Below are 18,519 nucleotides of genomic sequence, written 5' to 3'. Positions count from 1 at the left end.
GTGCTCGAGGCGTGAGAAGCCCTACAGGCCATCCACCTGCAAACTCCTTCCCTCTCCCCGGGCAGGGTGTGGAGACTGAGGCTGGGAGAGATGCGGTGACTCCCGGGAGAGCTCGGACGCACGCCTGGAGGAAACAGGCGCTGAGCCGCTCTGCTCCAGCTCCGCGCCACGCCTCCCCAGCCGCCGGCCGCCCCTTCCCGGTTCTGCCTCCTGGGGGCCGCTGCAGGGAGAGGCGCGGGCTGCAGAGTGTCCCACGAGAGACGTGAGTGGCACAGGTGCGTGGGGGCACGCGGGGCGGCCGACGTGTGCACTGTGGGTGTGCACTGTGGGTGTGCACTGGCCACGGGCGGCGCCTCTCCACAGCACTGAGGGGTGATGGGACCTCTGAGGCTCACAGCCCAGCCTTGTGCCGGGCACCCCGACTCCCCGCCTCCTCTGCCAGGCCTCTCAGGGGGCTGGCTGCACCCCCTCAGTGGTAGGCTGCTCCTCCCAGGGGCTGGGAGAACAGGAAGACCCTCCACCACACCCTGCCCTGGCTCCCCGACACCACGCACGAGCCCCGCCCCTCTGCGCCGACACGCGCACCCACAGGGCAGAGCCCTCTGCGGCCCCTAAATCAGAGGCCCGGGCAGAAAGTCTGGGGGCTTCCCCCAGAATGACAGGCTCAGGTTTCCCCAGGGTCGCCAGGTCTCAGGAGAGAGACTGGAGTCGGGGATCCGGGGTGCACCCCTCAAGCCTCCCGCCGCTCTGGGCGAAGTGGCCGGGGCGCAGGCTGGGCTGCTCCCACCCTGGCTGAGATGCTGCTCTGCCTCCCCAGCCTTCACCTTCGCCCTGGGAGCCCGGAGTTGCCCCGGAGTGAAGAGGCTCCGGGGACAGGGCAAGGCGGTCCTGGAGGAGGAGGCCCGGCCCAAAGCGGCCGACGCCCTCCACCCGGCAACAGGGACAGAGGAAACGCGCCGGTGTCCCAGCCGCCCGAAAGATTCCACCCGCCGCCTGCGCACCGCGGCTGGCACCGGAATATTATCTGGGTGTATTTACGGTATCTCACTGGAAACCACAAAGTGCATTGCATTGTTTTTTCTCTTTTGCTATTTAAAGCCAACTGGTCAGAGAACGAGCAGTGGGCTGTGATAAGGCTGAAATAGGGCGATCTGGAAAACAGATGGAAACAGGCTGCCCCTGCCAGCCTTGCGTGCCAGGATCCCAGACACACAGCTACCCAGAGAAACCGGGGAGACAGCGAACAACCTGAAGATTTGGGGGCCTGGGGGCCGGTCAGCGTCTGTGCTGTGGGGGAGGGTGACAGCTCAGAGGCCACCCGCCCCCCCCCCCCGCCATGTCCTGCTCAGATTCAGCCACCAACAGGGCGGCAGGGCCCCGGCTGACACCCCGCGCCCCGCCATGCGGGCAGCCCGTCTGTCCCTGGGTTTGTGCTGACTTCGGTCATCACCATGCTCCAGCCAGGCCCTGGGGGCCTAGGTGGGTGATCTGTGAAGTCTCCAGCGTTGAGTACAAGACCGTGTGTGTGCGTGTGTGTGCGTGTGTGTGTGTGTGTGTGTGTGTGTGTGTGTGCGCGCGCAAGGGTGTGTGTCTGGGTCTGCCTATCACAGGAAAGCTAGGGAGAGAACGGTGTAACAAAAGGCTCATCTCAAAGAATAGTGTCAGGAGAGCTAAAATCCAGGATGAACTGAGGCTTGCAAAAAAAATGCCAACGAGACAAAAAGCCCTTTGTTGGCTGCTTTCTAAGCGAGAATGCGGGAAAGAATAGGGCTTTGGCTTGGGCAAGATGGCGCATTGTTAAGAAACGGCAGAGAGAAAGCGGAGCGGTCTGCCCCTTGCTCTGTCTCTCTCTTGGAAGGGGCTTCAAGGCCATCATTCCCAGCACCCGCTCAGCCTGAGATGGGAAGGGATGGAGCCGTGTGGGGACGAGCCTGGGCCCAGTCTCCCACCCCAAGGAGAGGAGGAGGGGCTGGGCTGGGGGTGCCTGCCGGAGCGGGGGCCACACTGAAGCAGGCAGAAGCCACAAAACGCATCGGAGCTTCCCAGCTGGTGGACAGAGGAGGCTGGACGGACACCAGGGGCTGAACGCTAAGCCATCGTGCCCATCCTGGAAAAATTCCAGCCAGAGTATCCGACGGGGCCGTGAGTGTGTGGAAAAGATCATGAGCCGGAAAATCACTACTTCTTTATCAAGGATAATGGTGGCGACATAGAAAATTTTTATGTACGCAAAGAACACGGTTATCTCCCTACATCCTGTCTCCGCCCTGATTCAGGCCCTTAGCGCCCCACCCCCCCACCCCCGCCAGGCAGAGCCATCCAGATGTGGTGTCCAGAGCCCGGTGTGGTGGCCCAGTCCCCACCTCTTCCTGCAGCCTCTCTGCTCTCTGCCCAACACCCCAGCATCCCAGAGGCCCAACTTCTGGCCCACAGGCTCCTGTCCTGCCCGGGTCACACTGCCAAGCCCTTCCTGTCCCCTGGCCTTCCCCTCCTGGGCGTTGGTCCAGCCTCTCTATCAGGGGACCCCTGCGGACAGCTCTGTGCGGTGGCACGCCTGCCCCTCCTCCCAGAGCACTTTTCCACACTTCAGCCCTGACCTCCCCGGCTCACGCCGGCCTTGCGCCGCAGATTCCCCATGGCTAAGTCCCGAGAGTTGTGGGGAGCATCCCCAAGCATTTCACATTCACGAACCGAACCAGAGACACCTGAGGACCAAAAAGTAAAATCTCACAGACTTAGATGTGCGTCTGTGCTCTGCCCTGTATGGAGGGCGCCTGTCGTCCACGCTTCCTTGAGTGATTCATTGCCGGGATGCAAAACTGGGTCTGAGTTCCATGGACAGCTGCAGGCACCGGCAAAGGCAGTGCTAAGGTAGATCTCACCATTCCTGTCAGAATCCCAGGCAGACTGCGTCCCTGCTGTGCCCGTGGGGAAGTGTGCTGAGGGTTAGGTAAATGTACCTTGGACAGATTGTGAGGGGGCAGCTAGCACGCACAGCTCCTCAGCAAGCTGGTGCGCCGAGGCGCGGGGACGGCGCCTGCGCCCACGCCGGCTGCAGCCGCCCCTCGTGTCTGCAGGACTTTGCCGGGCGTCCCATTCGCTTTGGGCGCTGTGACGCTGTCAGCACCCGTCTCCCCAGCCCCGCTTCCTTCCCCAGGGAAGGGCAGGGTGGGAGAAGGGTCCAGAACCGAGGCTCTCGAGCTCTGAGGCAGGCGTCCCGGCCTCGAGCCCGCCGCCCTTCTCATCTGCGGGAAGCGGGGGCAGTGTGAGCAGAGTTTGCGCAGTAGCGGAACTCATGGGGCCTCCACTAAAACGAACCCAAGTGGATGTGGGGGGGGGCGGGCGTCGTTCAGCCTCATCCTGGGAGGTTCGGGGCTCAGAGGTCCTGGGGACACCCAGGCTGGAAAGGAGTCTGCCTGCCCAGGCCATGCCCGTGCCAGGGCAGGGAGAAGGGGTGATTGACAGGCCCAGGCTCTGTAGACACTTAGGCTCGGGGAGCAGCCTGGCACGGGTTGTGTTCTTGCACAAGTAAGCAAAGGCATTTTCGAAAGTGTTGGATGTGGGAAAGAGCTGTCTCAGGCATGTGTGTGTGTGGGGGGGGGGGTCCAGGAAGGCTTCCTGGGGGAGGTGGCCCAGAGGAGAAACCCCTGCATAAAGCCAGGGCGCAGGCTGCCCAGTAGCACTGGGCTGCCCCTCCCATGTGCTCTTTAGCCCCAGAGAGGAGTAGGGTCAGGGACTGGGCCAGCATCCGGGGCACTGTTGCTCCCCCAGAGCCTCCACAGCCTCGGTGCTGCCCGTGTGCCAGGCTCTGGTCAGAGTCTGGCTCCCCACAGAGCTTCCTCCCGCCTGGAGAGGCGGCCATGATCCCGAAAGTCCAGAGCAGACTCTGGGAGCACTTCCTAGCATGCTCACACTCGCCCACCACCTACAGGCCCATCCCTGCCACACGGGCACGTCTGCGGCCAGGAAGCCGCCGGAGCGACCCCGCACCGCACCACCCACCGCTGGCCCACTGCGCTGGACGAGCAGGACCTAGGCCGTGAAGTGGCCCAAGTGGAAGACAGGCAGGGAGAGATGGGAAGTCCACACCAAGCGCTGGAGGGCTCTGAGGGGAGCGAGGAGGGAGGGACCAAGGGGGCACATCCAGGAGTCAGCATCCAGAGCTCCCACATGGGCGTTTGGGCAGAGGCCTGGACGGGGCAGGGAGGAGGGCCGTCTGACCAGTCGCGGGAGTGCCGCGAGGAGGAGGTCACCCGTCCCTGCAGGTCAGTGTTCTCACCGGGAGGGGGTGGGAATGGCCCGGATTTAGGTTTTGGAATCAATCTGATGAGTTTAGCGTATCCATGTGCCCGGTGGCCTCTACCACAGCAAGAATAAACGCCGGAGCATGCCCCAATTCCTGTGCTCATGCGGGATGGGCCCAAGGCCTCCTGGGGCAGAAGGGAAGCGGCTGTCTCCCGCCCTCCGGATGCGCCGCGCAGTGTGGCTGTCCCGGCTGGGCGGCTGCAGATGGGCAGACAGGGCAGAAAGGCCCGGGACAGCCCCCGTGAAGTCACGGCAGTGTAAGGACTGCACAGGATGGGAATCTGGTCCCAGGGTGCACTGTACCGCCCGTGGCCAGCAGCAGGGCAGACCCCCCCCCGCAGCTCACATGCTCATCCCATCCACAACCCAGCACACGCCACGCCACGCGTGGCAGCCCCGCCTCACACCGCCTCGAGCTTTGGGAGCTTTTGCAGTGCACGCAGGAGCGGACACGGACACCCTCCTTCCGCGATGATGGGACCACGTGGGGTGGAGGGCTGCGGCACGCCAGGGTGAGCCCCAAGCGGCCTGAACCCCACGCAGTGGGCACTCTGCCCCACGCAGCGCTGGCTCCCATGCTCACATCGCCAGGGGAAGGGAACTGGGCAGAGAGGAAGGGCAGCTGGAGCAGGGAGCTGCAGCCTCCTCCATTCTCCAGGAAGCAGAGGTCAGGGCCACAGGGCCCTGGGCATGAGGCCCCTCACAGGCCAGGAGAGTGGTGGGCAATCGGCCCGGTCCCTGACCTGAGCACCCCGGGCTTGAGAGCGGCGGGTGTCAGCCCAGTCCCTGACCTGGGCACCCCGGTCTGCACGCTCTGTGCCATGCAGCACAGTAGCTAGCAGCACCAAATGGAAACAATGAAAAACGATGAAGGTGAAGCTTACTTTGGGGAGATCTATCTCTCTGATAACTATGAACCAGTCAGCGAAGAAGACCCCCAGATGCCGGACGTAGAGCAGGGTGAGGAGGCTCAGGGTGGAGGACCGCCCCCATCGACGCCCTCGCTGTTCGGGTGGGAGTCTACAGGGGGCTCAGCGCGTTGCTTAATGACAGGACGGCGTGGACCGCAGCTCTGGTTAAGGTACCGCCGGCGCCAGTGCCCCGTGCCCCTGCCCACTTCCACCCCAGCACAGGGACACGAGACGGGCCAGCACCGCCGAGACCCCAGAGCCACCCCGGCCCCAGCCCTCAGACAGAGAGGCTACACCGCACGCACACACACACCGCACACCCACACCATACCACACCCCACACCATACACACACCACACACACCACACGCCACACACACCATACACCACACACCCCGCACACACCACACACACCACACGCCACACACACCATACACCACACCCCCACACCCCCCACACCCCGCACACACCACACACACCACACGCCACACACACATGCCACACATACATGCCACACACACATGCCACACACTCACCATACTACACACACACCATCCCACCATCCCACGCCACACACACCACACACACACACCACACACCACACACACACGCCACACACACACACCACACCACACACACACCACACACACAGTCGGCAGCATCTCACGCCACACACACAGTCGGCAGCATCGCGCAGGTAAGACCTGTGGTCGCTGAGGGTCCCTGCTCTGCCTCCTGCAGACCCTGCCCACCACGCCGGCGGCGCCTGCGGCCCTCTGTGGTCCTCTGCTGGGACGGTGCTCACTGGTAGTGAGCTTACCTCTGCCCTTGAGACACAGCTCCAGGGTGGCCACCAGAATCCAGCCGCTCTCCACCACAGGCTCGCACCTGAGCACCCCTGTGCCTCTCCACAGCACCCTGGTCCTGGGCCGTGCTGCTCCCTGGCTGCTTGCAGTGGGGCCTGAGCCGTGGCCCTCACCCGGCCTGGCACCCCAGGATGGAGAAGGGCTTAAACCGATCACTCAAGTGGGCCTAGTTCCCGGTGACCAGTGTCTTTAAAAAGAGGAGACACCAGAGGGGCACAGGCCAAGCAAAGAGCGGCGAGGACCGAGCCCCGCCAGCCACACTGGGCAGGGCAGCGCCCAGGACAGCGGCGGCCGCCGCCTGTGCCTCAGCCTCGGGCTGGCCAGGAGCGAGGCTCAGGGCCGCAGTGGTCTTCACAGCCGAGCAGACGCGGGGCAGTCCCTCCCCGGAGGGCAGGGTGCGGCTCCCATGCCGGCCTCTGTGGTTAATGTGGGAAAGGGCCAGCTGGGAAGTGAGCCTGGGGACCGGCGCGCAGTGCTCAGAGAAGCCCCAGCCCTTCCTACAGGACGGGAGACCCGAGGGCGCGCCTGGCACTGCGCAGGCTGCAGGGCGGCTCCCGGTGGACCCCAGGCCTCGGAGCAGCACAGCCTGTAGCCCAGCTCCCCGGGGGTTTGTAATTCCCTCTTTTTCCTGAGTCAGTTGTGTCCACGGGGCCCCTGGCCCCTCAGATCTCTGCAGGACAGAGGCAGGCGGGCCGGGGTGGAGTAGCGGGGAGGGGTGGTGGGAGGGTGGGAGCCTGTGGACCCAGCACTGGGAACACTCGGTTGGGGCTAGCTGCCCACCCCACTTCCCCGCCAGTCTCACCACTGCTCTAAAGAAAGGTCTGCATTTCCCAGCTTCCTCCCAAGCCAGGTGTGGCCATGCGACGAAGTTCTGACCAATGGGGTGTAAGCAGGGGAGTGGGGCGGGGCACCCTTGTCCTACAGGGGAGTGATGGGGATGTGGGGGGCATAGGCGGCTGGCCTCCGCTGGTCAGCCTCCCTCCACCCAGCACTCCCCTTCTGAAGTAGACCTCCGCCGCTTCTGCCCCAGCCACCGTCACCCCCTGCCTGAACTGCCCAGGCCCACGCCAGGTCCCACCTCCGCCCCGACGTTTACTCTCCTCCCAGCAGTCAGGGCCTCCCGGGGCCCTGCCCGACACGAAGGGAAAGCAAGCCTCACAAGTGCCACCAGGCCAACTCATCATCTCTCCACAGGATGCCAGCTAGATGGGCTCCGTGGCTCCTCAGACTTCTCGCACACCGCTGCCCCAGGGCACCCGCACCTGCCGCGCCTCTGCCTGGCACGCTCCTGCCCACAGGCTTGTGCGAGGCTCCCTCACAGACCGGGGGCCGTCGGATCACACACGCGCACCGAGCCCCCTCCCCGCCACGGCAGGCCCTCAGTCCAGGTTAGGTAAAAGCATGAGCCAAGTGAATTCTGCGTCCACCTTTCCATGGGTCTGTCAGAACGCGGGTTCGGCTGAAGCACACCAGTCACTTCTGTGTCTCTCGCACGGTTCGGCCACACGTTGGCCGTCATGCCCGTGCTCTGCGTCCCCCAAGAGCCAATGACAGAGGCTTGGTCGGCGGCCCCCCATGCCTGGCCCTGGCCCCCACTCCCTCCTGGGGTACCAGGCATCCTCATCCCAGTCTCTTCTGACTAGAATCCCCGTCTGCCTCCGCCTGCCTTCACCTGCTGGCGCGCCTCGGGGCCAGGCCCTGCTCCCCCTGGAAGACACCGGTGCCACGCAGTGCGGACGGCGGAGCTCCTCCATCCTGGGCCCTGCTCTCCCTCCTGCCGCAGCCATGCAGGTGCACACACAGCGCGGCGGGGACTGGCCCTGGCCTGAGCTGAGCCCTGTCCCAAGACCCTGCCAATCTTTTCCTTCTCTCTCTCTCTCTCTCTCTCTCTCTCTCTCTCTCTCTCTCTCTCTCTCTCTCTCTTCTTTTTTTTTTTTTTTGGTGGCAGTACTGGGCCTTGAACTCAGGCCCCTGTGCTCTTGCATTGCTTTCTCATGGTTGGTGCTCTATCACTTGAGCCACGCCTTCCAATTGGAAATAGAGTCTCACAAGACTTCTGCCCAGACTGGCTTTGAACTTTGACCCTCCGGGCCTCAGCCTCCTGGGCAGCTGGGCATGGGTGTGAGCCACTGGTGCCCAGCCCCGCCACTCACTTTGGCTGACTGTGAGCGGCTCCCCGCAAATTCCCTTATCTGTAGCATTTCACTTGCAAAGAAAGCACCTAAGTTTCAGGTAATGCCAGAGTGCCAGCGGGGTGGGGGCGGCAGGCATGGATGTTTGGGCAGGTCACGGCAGACGCGGCTCTCCAGACTGGAGGCTGCGGCCTCGGTGGAGGCTGTCGGCCCCCCGCCCTCTGCCCATGCAGGGAAAGAGTGAGGCCGCCCACCGGCCCACCTCGCGCTGCGCAGGGGCCTGGGCCGCACAGACGTGGCACCTGCGGATCTGGTGACGATGCAGACCCGTGCTGGCCTTCCCAAGGTGACCCCGGAGCACCCCGCTGAGTCCCGGGCTGGCTGGGACTGGAAACACTAGCTGATGGAAGGCCCGCAGGACCGACTTTCCAGCCAGGGGCCTGGCGGGGACCTGCGCACTGGGAGGAGCCACCACACAGGAAAGGAGCTAAGGGTCTGGGCGGGCCTTGTCATGGGATTGCTCAAGCTAGGTAGCAGTCGGGAGCTGCGTTCTCAGCGCCAGCCATTACAATCATGTGACATACACTCAGTGATCAGCATATCTGCCAATTATTCCGAAAGCAGCCGGCACTCCATACATAGTTTTGGCAGAAGAGCTCATCTTTACGTTTGGGCTTTGGTGTGAAACATCCGTGTTACCTGAGACAGCAGGTGGGTGCTCGGGCCGCTGGTGGCCAGTTTGTAGCTTTGCCCATCAACCCTCAAGGTGCTAGGGCTACCCGCCAGAGCGCTGGCCCTCACCAGGGGACCCTGGAAGCAGCCAGCACGGGCAGGTGAGGGGGGCTCTAAGGGTCCCTGAGTCCTTCTGTTCTCCCTGTAGCCCTGGAGACCCTACTTGGAGAGTCTGGGGAGCACGTACCCACTTTGAGCTCCTTCCCGAAGACGGTGCGCTCCCCCAGCGCCGAGCAGTTCCAGCGGCCATTGCGGAACTGAAACTGACACTCCTCGAGGCCCATTTGTGAGCCTTCTCCGATGACGATGATGGCGTCGGGCCGGCTCTGGCAGATCGCCCGCTGTCTGGGAGCTAGGCCCGGGATCTTGTTACAGATGATGCTTGCGCCCAGAGCCACCACCGAGGAGAAGCCACTGGAGGGGGACACAGAGACAGAGGTTGAGACCTGCGGGAAAGCCTTCGCCTGGCAGGTGCGAGAGCTGGCAGAACGGCATCTACTGAAACCATCCACCACGCGGCCAGAGGGCCGGCAGCAACGAGGGGCTGCCCAGAGCCCGGAAGTGGACGCATTTGGGGGCTGGCCCACACAACACCTGTCCAGCGGCTGGAATGGAGCGGCGGCAGCAGCAGCCGTCCACACATCCAGAGGGACATGGCCGCACAGCGTCGGCCGCAACCTGCCGACCTCCCTTCTGACTGTGCTGTGCCGGAGAAGGGGCTCCTACGCCCTTCTCAGGACGAAGATTAGGCAATCCCCACCTAGGTGGCTGCGGAAGGAACTGTGGAGACCTGGAATGACAGGCCTTGGCTTCGCAGGTGCCTGGCACGCAGGTGCCTGGCACACCAGCATGGAATGAATCCTCGGGGACCTGGTGGTTACCAGGGGTGAGTGCAGGAGTCTTCTTGGCTACCCACATGCACTCAGAGCACCCCCCAGAACCCCCCCCCCACCGAGAGGGACGGTACAGCCCTCTCTAGGGACCTGGGTCTCTCCCCGCACGTCCACAGGACGAGGAGGCCGAGCCCCGGGCCTGCCCAGGGTCTCTCCGCAGCCTCCCTGTGCCCCAGAGGGCGGCCTAGGGGCCAGGGGTCGCCGCACCGGCCGTCCCCTCCCGGGGGGCGGTGTGGTCACACAGCGATGGCGGGCACAGGGCGGTTGTGTTCTGCGGTTTTCCATTCTCGCCCCTCGCCGTGTCTCCACCCATTTGTAATTAAAAAGGAGATGGAGCCGCCGCTTCCTGGATGCCGCGCGGCGGCGGCGGCGGCGGCGGCGCAGCGCGCCCCAGGTTTCGGCCGAGCCTATGAAGCCCGGGAGAAACAGAGCCACCGGGCCCGCGAATCAATAGCACCGGGGGCGCCTCCGGCCCGCCGCCCGGGCCGGCCGCGAGCCCCGCCGGGGCGGCCCGGGCGCAGCCGCACAGCACAAAGGACCCGCGCCGCCCCCCCCAGCGGCGGGGGCGGGGTCAGGGGTCACAGGGGCAGGTGAGCCCGTGGACCCCCGCCCCAGCGCCCCGGTCCCCTCGCAGCCCCCAGCCCGCCCGCCCCGGCACAAAGGCAGAGCGGCCGTGCATGCGCTGCGCGCGCCGCCCCGGAGCCACCTGCTTCCCCTGGCCGGCCGCGGGCGGCCCGGCCCGGCTCCCAGCGCCGCGCCCGCCCCGGCCCCCGCCCACCCCGGCCCGGGCGCTCTGTCGGGGTCCGGCTGTGGCTCCGGCCCCGGCGCCCTGAGGGTCCCCAGGAGCCGGGCGGTGCCGGGCGCTGAGCCGCTGCTCGCGCCGCCGAGCGCCCGAGTGCCGAGGGCACCGACCCGCCCGGGCCCGCCCGGCGCTCGGCTCCCCGAGCGTCCGTGCTCCCGCCGGCCGCGGGCCCCGCGAGAGTCCGCCCCCGCCCCGGGCGTCCCCGTGGCCGGGACTCCCAGACCCAAGCGTCCCGGGGCGGCCGGTGCCCCGCGCCCCCCGCGGCCCCGGCGCTGCGCGGGGCAGAGGCGCGGGTGTGAGCGGGCGGCACGCCTCCCTGCGGCCGGGCGCGGGGCGCGGGGGCGCGGGGGGCGCGGCCCTTACCCGATGCGGAGGTAGACCATGCCCAGGCCGAGGAAGAGGTGGCCCAGGCAGCGCCGCGCCTTCCGGGACATCGTCCCCGCCGCTCGCCGCGGGAGCCGCGGGCCGGGCTGAGCTGGTCCCGCGGGCGGCACCGGCGGGGCGATCCGCATAGCCCGCCGGGGGGCGCGGCCGCAGCGTCCCGGGTCCGCCGTGCGCCGGAGCCTCGCCTGGAGCGCGGGAGCCGCGGGCGCGGAGGGGCGCGGGCGACGACGGGCTGCGCGCGAGCGGCCGCCGCGAGTGTTCGAGGCGCGGGGACTGAGGGCGCCGCCGCCCCTCCCCGCCCCGTGCTCCCCGCCCCTCCCCGCCCGCCTCCCCGAGCGCCGCCCCGCGCCCAGCGCCTGCGGGACGCGGCCGCGGGCCCCAGGCGCGCTCCCGCCGGGCTCCGGGGCGCGGGGCGGGGAGGGGCGCGGGGCTCCCGCCGACCCCCACCTGTCGCCGGCTCGCAGACTAGGGCGAGCAGGTGCCGCGGCCGCGCGCTCGACGGAGAGGGCCGGGCCAGCCGGAGCCGCCCGCAGCGGGTGCCGAGAAGGGCGCCGGGCCCCCGCCCGCCAGGAGCCGCGCGGGGCGGAGCGGACGGAGCGCGCGGGGCCCGGGCGCAGCCGCTTCCCGCCCGCCCAGGCGCCTGCGTCCTCGGCCTCCTCGGGCTCGCCTCCTCGGGGCTCCCCGGTCCGCGGGCGTCGGACCCGGGCTGGAGCCGGGCCGGTGGCCGCGGACGGAGCCGTCCGGGCGGGCCGGGTGCGGGTGGTGGCTCCGCGCTCCGCCGACCCCTGGCGGGCGCGGCGAACAACGCAGCCGGGCCCCGCTCGGGACGCGGTGAGCGGGCGCCGCCGACCCAGCCCGGGGCGCCGGGCACCGCGGCCAGCGGTCCGGGCTTCCGCCGAAGGAGCGGAGGCTCCGGCGGCGGCCGAGGCGGTTTCCTAAGGCCCCGGGCCAGGGTTCGGCGGAGCCGCGCTGGGAACCAGGGGCCCCAGGTCAGGCCGCCCTCCTCCGCCCCAGCCCAGGGCGCCCGGCCCTCGCGGGCCGTCTAACCCCCGCGCACGCGGCTCCCCGCAGCCGCGCTCACCAGACGGCGGGGCGCAGGCCGGCGGCCCTGGAGCCCCCGCCTGCACCCCGGCTCGGGCCAGAGGCAGCGGCTGGGCCTGCGGGGCCCCACGGCGCGGGCCTGGGCCGCCTTCCGAAGCGCGCCAGCGGGAGCAGCGAGGGTTGTGGGCCCCGGGAGGGTGCGGGCCGGGCCGGGGAGAGGCCCGTGGGGGGACGCGGACCCCGGAGGCTGCGCGGCCAGGTCCACCCTCACGGGGAGCTTTGGGACCCAGGACAGGGCGTGGTTTGGGCGTTCTGGGGGCTGATTCCGGGCCTTCGCCCCTTGAGAAACCGTCGAGTTTGTCCTCGGATCCGGAGCCGCTGGTGGATGCACGGCTGAAAGCCAGCCGGGCCGCCCTCCGCTCACGTGCGCCCGCGGGCGCAGGGACGCCGGGGAGGCCTCCGACGGGCGCGCGCCCGGTGCCCACTGCAGACAGGCGTGGGCCGGGGTCCGAGCCTCTGCACACAGCCCTGGGACCTTCCGGGTCTAGACTGTTGCAGCTGCTCCGAGCTCGGACCCGGGTCCTCGGGAGCTGCGCGTGCCCGGCCTGCCGAGCCCCTGGGGCGCCGGCCCGAGTGGGCCGGGGAGCGGGGGGGGGGGGGGGGGGGGGGGAGCCTTCCGCGGCCTCACCGCCTGCTGCGTTCTCCCCCAGACCTCACTGGAGCAGAGCGTACTCCCCACGGCGCCCCAGGGTGGCCGGAGCCCAGTGCCCCCGGCGCCCCACGCCCCGTGCCCCCAGAGCCCAGTGCCCCGGCGCCGTGAGCCCTCAGAGCCTTGTGCCCCTGGTGCCCCGTGTCCCCGGCGCCCCGTGCCCCAACGCCCCGTGCCCCAACGCCCCGTTCTCAGCGTGCCCTCAGGTGGCTTCCTGCACTGACTGTCAGCCCAGCTTCGCCTCAGATCTGCTGCCGCCCGTGGAGATCTTGCTCGCACTGCCACGCAGCCTCCCCAGGGCCCTCGCTGGCCCGGGCACCTGTCGCTGGTGATGGTTGGCAGACACATCAGTCACCGCACGAATCTCATTTCTCTACACGTGCATTTTCCACTTGAGCAAGCAGAGATGTTGAGAGGCAGGAATCTCGCACGCCAGAGCGGGCCTTGCCATGGCCCCCATACCCACGGCTGTCTTCTTACCCCCGTCCTCCCAGAGGGGCATCAGGCAGAACTCCCTGAGCAGACAGACGGCCTGGGCCTTCTCAGGGCATCGGGGACCGGCGATGCTGGCCGCCCGCCCCCCTGCCAGGCCATCAGCCTGCTGCCTGTGTGAGGGCAGAGCGCATGGGCCAGAAAGGTAGCTGATAGACGGGCACGAGCTTCCAAGACGCAGCACGGGTGGAGCCGGGTAGGAGACCTGGCCGAAGGCACCACCAAGTGGACAGAGCTTGAGTTCTGGCTAGTCTCTCGCTGCGTGGCCTCCCGCACATAGCCGTGGTCCCTGCTGGAGCCAGGTCTCCCCCAAAGACCCCATGTCCTCTCTGCCACCTCACGGCATGGTGGCCAGGTCCTCCCCAAAGACCCCACTCCTCCTTGCCACCCCACGGCATGGTGGCCAGCATGACCCTGCGTGCGAACAGGGAGAGCTGAGGCTAGGACACAGAACAGCAGGCGCTCTGTGTCTGTGTCTTGATTGTTTCCGCTCAGTGGTGTCAGTGCTGAGTCTGTGTCTTCCCCAAAGGGCTGCCGGGCCTCGGTTTCCACACAGGCACACTCAAGGTTCCAATAGACTTGAAACACAATCACCGGGGTCCAGCCATGCCTGGCTCTGGGGGCCATCTTTATGATCAAGCCCTGCCCTTGCTCCTGTGTGCATTTGTGTGCATGGCTGAGAGGTGGAGGTGGACCCCACTTCTATGCGCTAGAGTTCTGGGGGGGGGCAGGAAGGATGGTTTGTAAACAACACACACAGGTGCTGTGCGCCTGGAGGGCGGGCGGGGGCGGAGGGGTACTGACCCATCACGATGTGGCTCTGTGGCTGGCTGGCATTGGGGGAACTTCCTGGACCCCAGGTTCGGTGTGGCCCACCTCGGGGGACCTGGCCGTCTGTTCCTCTGGCATGTGCGCAGACCCAGGCAATTCCCACGGCCTTGCGCAGAGCTTTGCTGCTCCCCGGGGCTGGCAGAGGCGGCAGGCCACCCAGCAGACCTGGGGCTGGTTCTGGAATCCTGGCAGGCACTTTCACCCCCCTGCCCTCCACGCCCCTTCAGGAAGGACCAGGGCCTCAAGCCTAGCACCCCACCAGAACCAAGTGTCAGCTGCCTGTGTGCCCTGGCGAGTCTCGGCCTCGTCCCCTCTGTGAGCCTCCTGGGTGCCCGCAGCAGGGCGTTCACACCGGCACAGTGGCAGCCCTTGCTCTCTGTGTCCTGTGCCCGTGTGAGGGACTGGGCACCAGGCCACCCTGGGGTGCCCGGCCACAGAGAGTTCACCTCCACTGAGCACTTGCCCAGGGTGCTTTTAAGTTCCTGAGCACTGCTGGCCGCTCTTCACCCCCGGCCACCCCGGGAGGCTGCTTATCACAGTCCCGCCCCAGGCCTTCCTCAGGATAGTCCCCGCCGCTCTGATTCATTTCGTAGGCTAGGTCCTTCCACTCAGGCCTGGAACATCTCCCTCCGCTCCACACTCCTGGGCCAGGCCCACGACCCCAGCCACGTAGCTTCCCCTGCGCCCTGGCCCAGGCCCCTGACCTTCCCCCGCCCCATCCCTGGCTAGTGATGTGTCTTGGGCGTGGCATTCGGGCAGGGCTCAGGAGGAAGCTGCAGCTGACAGCTCTGGGGAAAGTGCGTGGTGGCTCCCAGCACCCACTCGACCCACCACACCCGTGTGGGCAGTGGGCTGGCTTCCGCCTCCATGCGGGCGTGGCTGGCCCTCCCATACACATCCCCTGGGAGCTTTCTGGAAGGTTGACCCCTGAACCCTAATTTCATGGAGGTGGCTTTTCTCCAGAGGTGCCCAGGGCTGCAGAGGGGAAGTGCACCGCCCTGGGTGACAACGGGCAGGGAGTCCACCCGGCCCTCAGCGCCCTGCTTTCAAATACAGAGAAAAGAAGAGCTGCGTGCCCGCCGCGGCGAGAGTCCACGCTGGGATCTGGGTCCCGCCTGCAGACGGCCCCACGGGTCGGACGGAACGCCCAGGCTTCCTTGAGCTCCAGGAGAATGGAAGACGCAGCTCCAGTGTGGAGCGTGGCCCGGCCCAGGTCCGGTGGATCTGCTATTAGTCCTGATGAGCCTCGGAGCAGCTGCGGCCTCTCGGAGCCTCAGTTTGCTCATCTGTGACGACCTCACAGGGCTTCTGTTGGGATTAAGTGCTCAGCGAGTGCTCCCGTCGTCAGCAGGGGCAGGCCTCTGTGGCATCCGGGAACGCAGAACACAAGCCGCTCTGTGCCCAGGCCGTGGTTGGCACTTCAAACACTGTCTACAATGAATAGCTGTCGTCGTGGTGGTGGACAAAGGTACGGTGAGGAGGATGAAGTTCCAATGCAGACAATGTCTTTCTCTCGTTGATGTGAAAATTGTATTTCCCAACATCCTTTGCAGGTAGGAATGGCCAGGACTGTGCTCCCTCCAGTGAGAAGGGGGGGGGGGGAGGGCCGCTGGGCTCTAGCTGCTCACTTCCCTCCTCCCTTAGCCCTCTTGTCTTGGTAGCTGACCTGCAAAGAGTAGAGCCTGGAAACAGGAGAGCACTGGGCTCCTTGGTTGAGCCCAGATCAGCGCTCACACCTGAGCCTGGCCGGTGCCCGGAAGCCCTCGGTGCACACTGCAGGGAGGGGCCACAGGCCAGAGGCCAGAGGTTCCTAAAGGCGGCTGGGGGTAGGGGGGGGCAGGGGGAGGTCCTGCACGACACAATGCAAATGCAGACAACGCCCCTGTCGGCACCCAGGAAGCCGCCCAGCCCAGAATTCTCCAGGACTGGTTTGTGGACTGCAGGAAATGTTACGTTATCACCCAGACGTGGAAAGCGCTCCCTTTTATTTTCCTCGCTGGGCAGTGCGCTGGGCAGCAGCCCGCCAGGGCCCGCCCTCTGCGCCATCTCTGGTCCAGGCAGCTGACAGAGGCTAGGGCAAGGAAGCCTGGGCTTCCACGTCCCTCCCCAGGGCTATTTCCCCTGCCGGCCTCAGGAGCTGCCCCTCCCTCCTCTCCCTGCCTCCTCCTTCGGGGGTCCATCCCCTCCCCGCGTCTCTCAGGGCTGTTTCCATTTTGAAGCGTGTAGCCACTTGGAGATACCAGGGGGCCCCTGAGTCCCGGCCACTGGCCACCGGCCCAGCCGCTGGGACGTTAGAAAGCCCCTGGGAGTTGTACAAGCAGCCTGGGAGCAGCTCCCAATATCCACTTCCTCTCCAGCGTCTCAGTGCCACTGTCCAGGGCAGCGTGGTGCCGGGAGGGGCCGGCACCGCTCCCGCTCCTTCCTGTCCCTGGGTGCTTTGGGCACCCAGGCCAAGGCGGGCAGTGCTCCCTTCTCTTCTCCAGATGGGATTTTCTTAAGGAAGAGGCAGGGTACAGTCGCAAGTCCCAAGCCAGTGGGGGATAAACCCAATGTGTTGACAGGACGCGCTGGCGGCCACCAGGGAGGGTCAGGAGCCCAGCAGACACAGGCGAATGGCCGCCTCCTAGTGGTGGGAGGTGATCGGCAGCCCTCCGCTTCCCCGCTTCCCTACTAAGGTGCAGGACATGGCCTTGGAGGACTGGCACCTGAGAGCACTGTTCTGGCCGGAGAGTGCTGGTTCTGGCCTGTGAGCGTGAGACTGAGCAGAGCCCGGGCATCAGCTCCTCTCAAACCCTCAGCCACAGCGAGGGGCTCCGGGAGGCGAGGAGGCCCCACGAGGGGCTCCCCGAACTTGCCACCGTGGGTGTTGTTGTTGCCCGAACTTCTATGCTGATCAGAATAATGACGACAGGCTTTGGGAGGAAAAGCAATGAAGAGTTTATGAATTGGCTGGCAAATGAAGGTTTGCAGGGGTTTAGAGTCCCAGACTGCAGAGCCCGTCCTGAGGAGGAGGATGGCTTTTTAAGGGGAACCCCAAGCTCTTGGCAGTTTTTGTTTTTGGTGGTGGTGGTGGTCACAGGGCTTGAACTCTGGCCTGAGCGCTGTCCCTCAGCTCTTCAGCTCAAGGCGAGCGCTCTACCACTTGAGCCACAGCGCCATGTCTGGTTTTCTAGTGGTTTATTGGAGATAAGAGTCTCATGGACTTCTGTGCCTGGGCTGGCTTTGAACCGCGATCCTCAGATCTCAGCCTCCTGAGTAGCTGGGATGACAGGCGTGAGCCACCGGCACCCGATTTCTTGGCAGTTTTGTAGACCACTTATCTCCATTGGCATCAGTGTCTAGTCCCCTTGTTGCCAGCTCTGAGGCTGAGTCTTGCCAACCCGCGTATCTCCTATTGGTACCCATGTCTGTCCGTCAGTTGGGCGAGTCCTGAGGCCTGGTCTGGGGGTGAACGGTTTCCTCTGGAGGAAGGGGCATGGCCCCGCCAGATCAGGCTCAGTAGGTGATCCTAAGAGTTTTCATTGCACCGGTGTGGGTGGCTCACACCTGTGGTCCTAGCCGCAGGGGAGGCTGTGATCTGGAGGATTTGACAGTTCTCAGAATGGGGTTTGGATGAGTTACAAGTCTGTTCTTTCTCCTGGAAGGGCTGCAAAATTTCCCCATGATTGCTGGCTCTTGTTTTTGAAAGTACCATGCTACTCCTAAGGCTCCTTGCTTTATTTGCTATTTGAATTTTTTTTTTTTTGGTCCGGTCGTGGGGCCTGAACTCTGGGCCTGGGCGCTGTCCCTCAGCTCTTCAGCTCAAGGCTAGCGCTCTACCACTTGAGCCACAGCGCCACTTCCAGCTTTTTTCTTTTTGCTTATGTGGTGCTGAGGAATCGAACCCAGGGCCTCACGCATGCAAGGCAAGCGCTCTACCACTGAGCCACCTTCCCAGCCCCTCTTATTTTTTTAATGTCTCTTTTAATTGTCTCTTTTTTCCTCTCTCCTTCCCTTCGTCCCTTCCTCCCTGCGGCCCTTGATATATATATATAAAATCTCCCAAATTGCCTGTCCTAACCCGAATTTTATTTGTGCCAACACTGGGGTTTGAAATCTAAGCCTGTGTGGCTGCCTGGCTTTCTCACTGACCACTGGTGTTCTACCACTTGAACCATGCCTGCAGTTCTCTATCACTCCATCACTCAATTTTCTTTCTAAATAAATCCTAAAAGGAAAACAATGATACTGAAGCCTGACTAGTGACTTTACTGTGATAGATGTAAGAAATATTGTTTTTATAACATTTCCTGAATCGCTCCTCTGAAACACTGAGTAACATATACTATCATTTACAACTATATCTCTGATAATATTTTATATTTTATTTATTTATTCATTTATTTATTTGTCGGTTGTGGGGCTTGAACCCTGGGCCTGGGC

The 18,519-nt window shown here is 65.2% G+C and overlaps 2 protein-coding genes across 2 annotated transcripts in view; both read right to left on the bottom strand.

Annotated features, from left to right (window-relative positions):
* LOC138824847 (protein Wnt-7a) overlaps positions 1-11,074 on the bottom strand; it is a 44,463-nt gene extending 33,389 nt beyond the window's left edge. The window contains exons 1-2 of the mRNA XM_070019219.1: positions 11,004-11,074; positions 9,133-9,359 (exon numbers count right to left, since the gene is read on the bottom strand). Of these exons, the coding sequence (XP_069875320.1) occupies positions 9,133-9,359; positions 11,004-11,074 (298 nt within the window). The remainder of the gene's footprint in view (positions 1-9,132; positions 9,360-11,003) is intronic.
* Positions 11,075-16,095: 5,021 nt separating this feature from the next.
* Positions 16,096-18,519, bottom strand: part of LOC138824848 (mitochondrial intermembrane space import and assembly protein 40) — a 46,480-nt gene continuing 44,056 nt past the window's right edge. The window contains exon 3 of the mRNA XM_070019222.1: positions 16,096-17,009. Coding sequence (XP_069875323.1) covers positions 16,768-17,009 — 242 coding nt within the window. The 3' untranslated portion in view covers positions 16,096-16,767. The remainder of the gene's footprint in view (positions 17,010-18,519) is intronic.

The sequence above is a fragment of the Dipodomys merriami genome, unplaced genomic scaffold, assembly GCF_024711535.1.
Source record: "Dipodomys merriami isolate MVZ:Mamm:240054 unplaced genomic scaffold, mDipMer1.0.p SCAF_13, whole genome shotgun sequence".
Classification (NCBI taxonomy): domain Eukaryota; kingdom Metazoa; phylum Chordata; class Mammalia; order Rodentia; family Heteromyidae; genus Dipodomys; species Dipodomys merriami.
The sequence above is the reverse complement of the archived record's forward strand: the minus strand, read 5'-3'. Positions and strand labels throughout refer to the sequence as shown.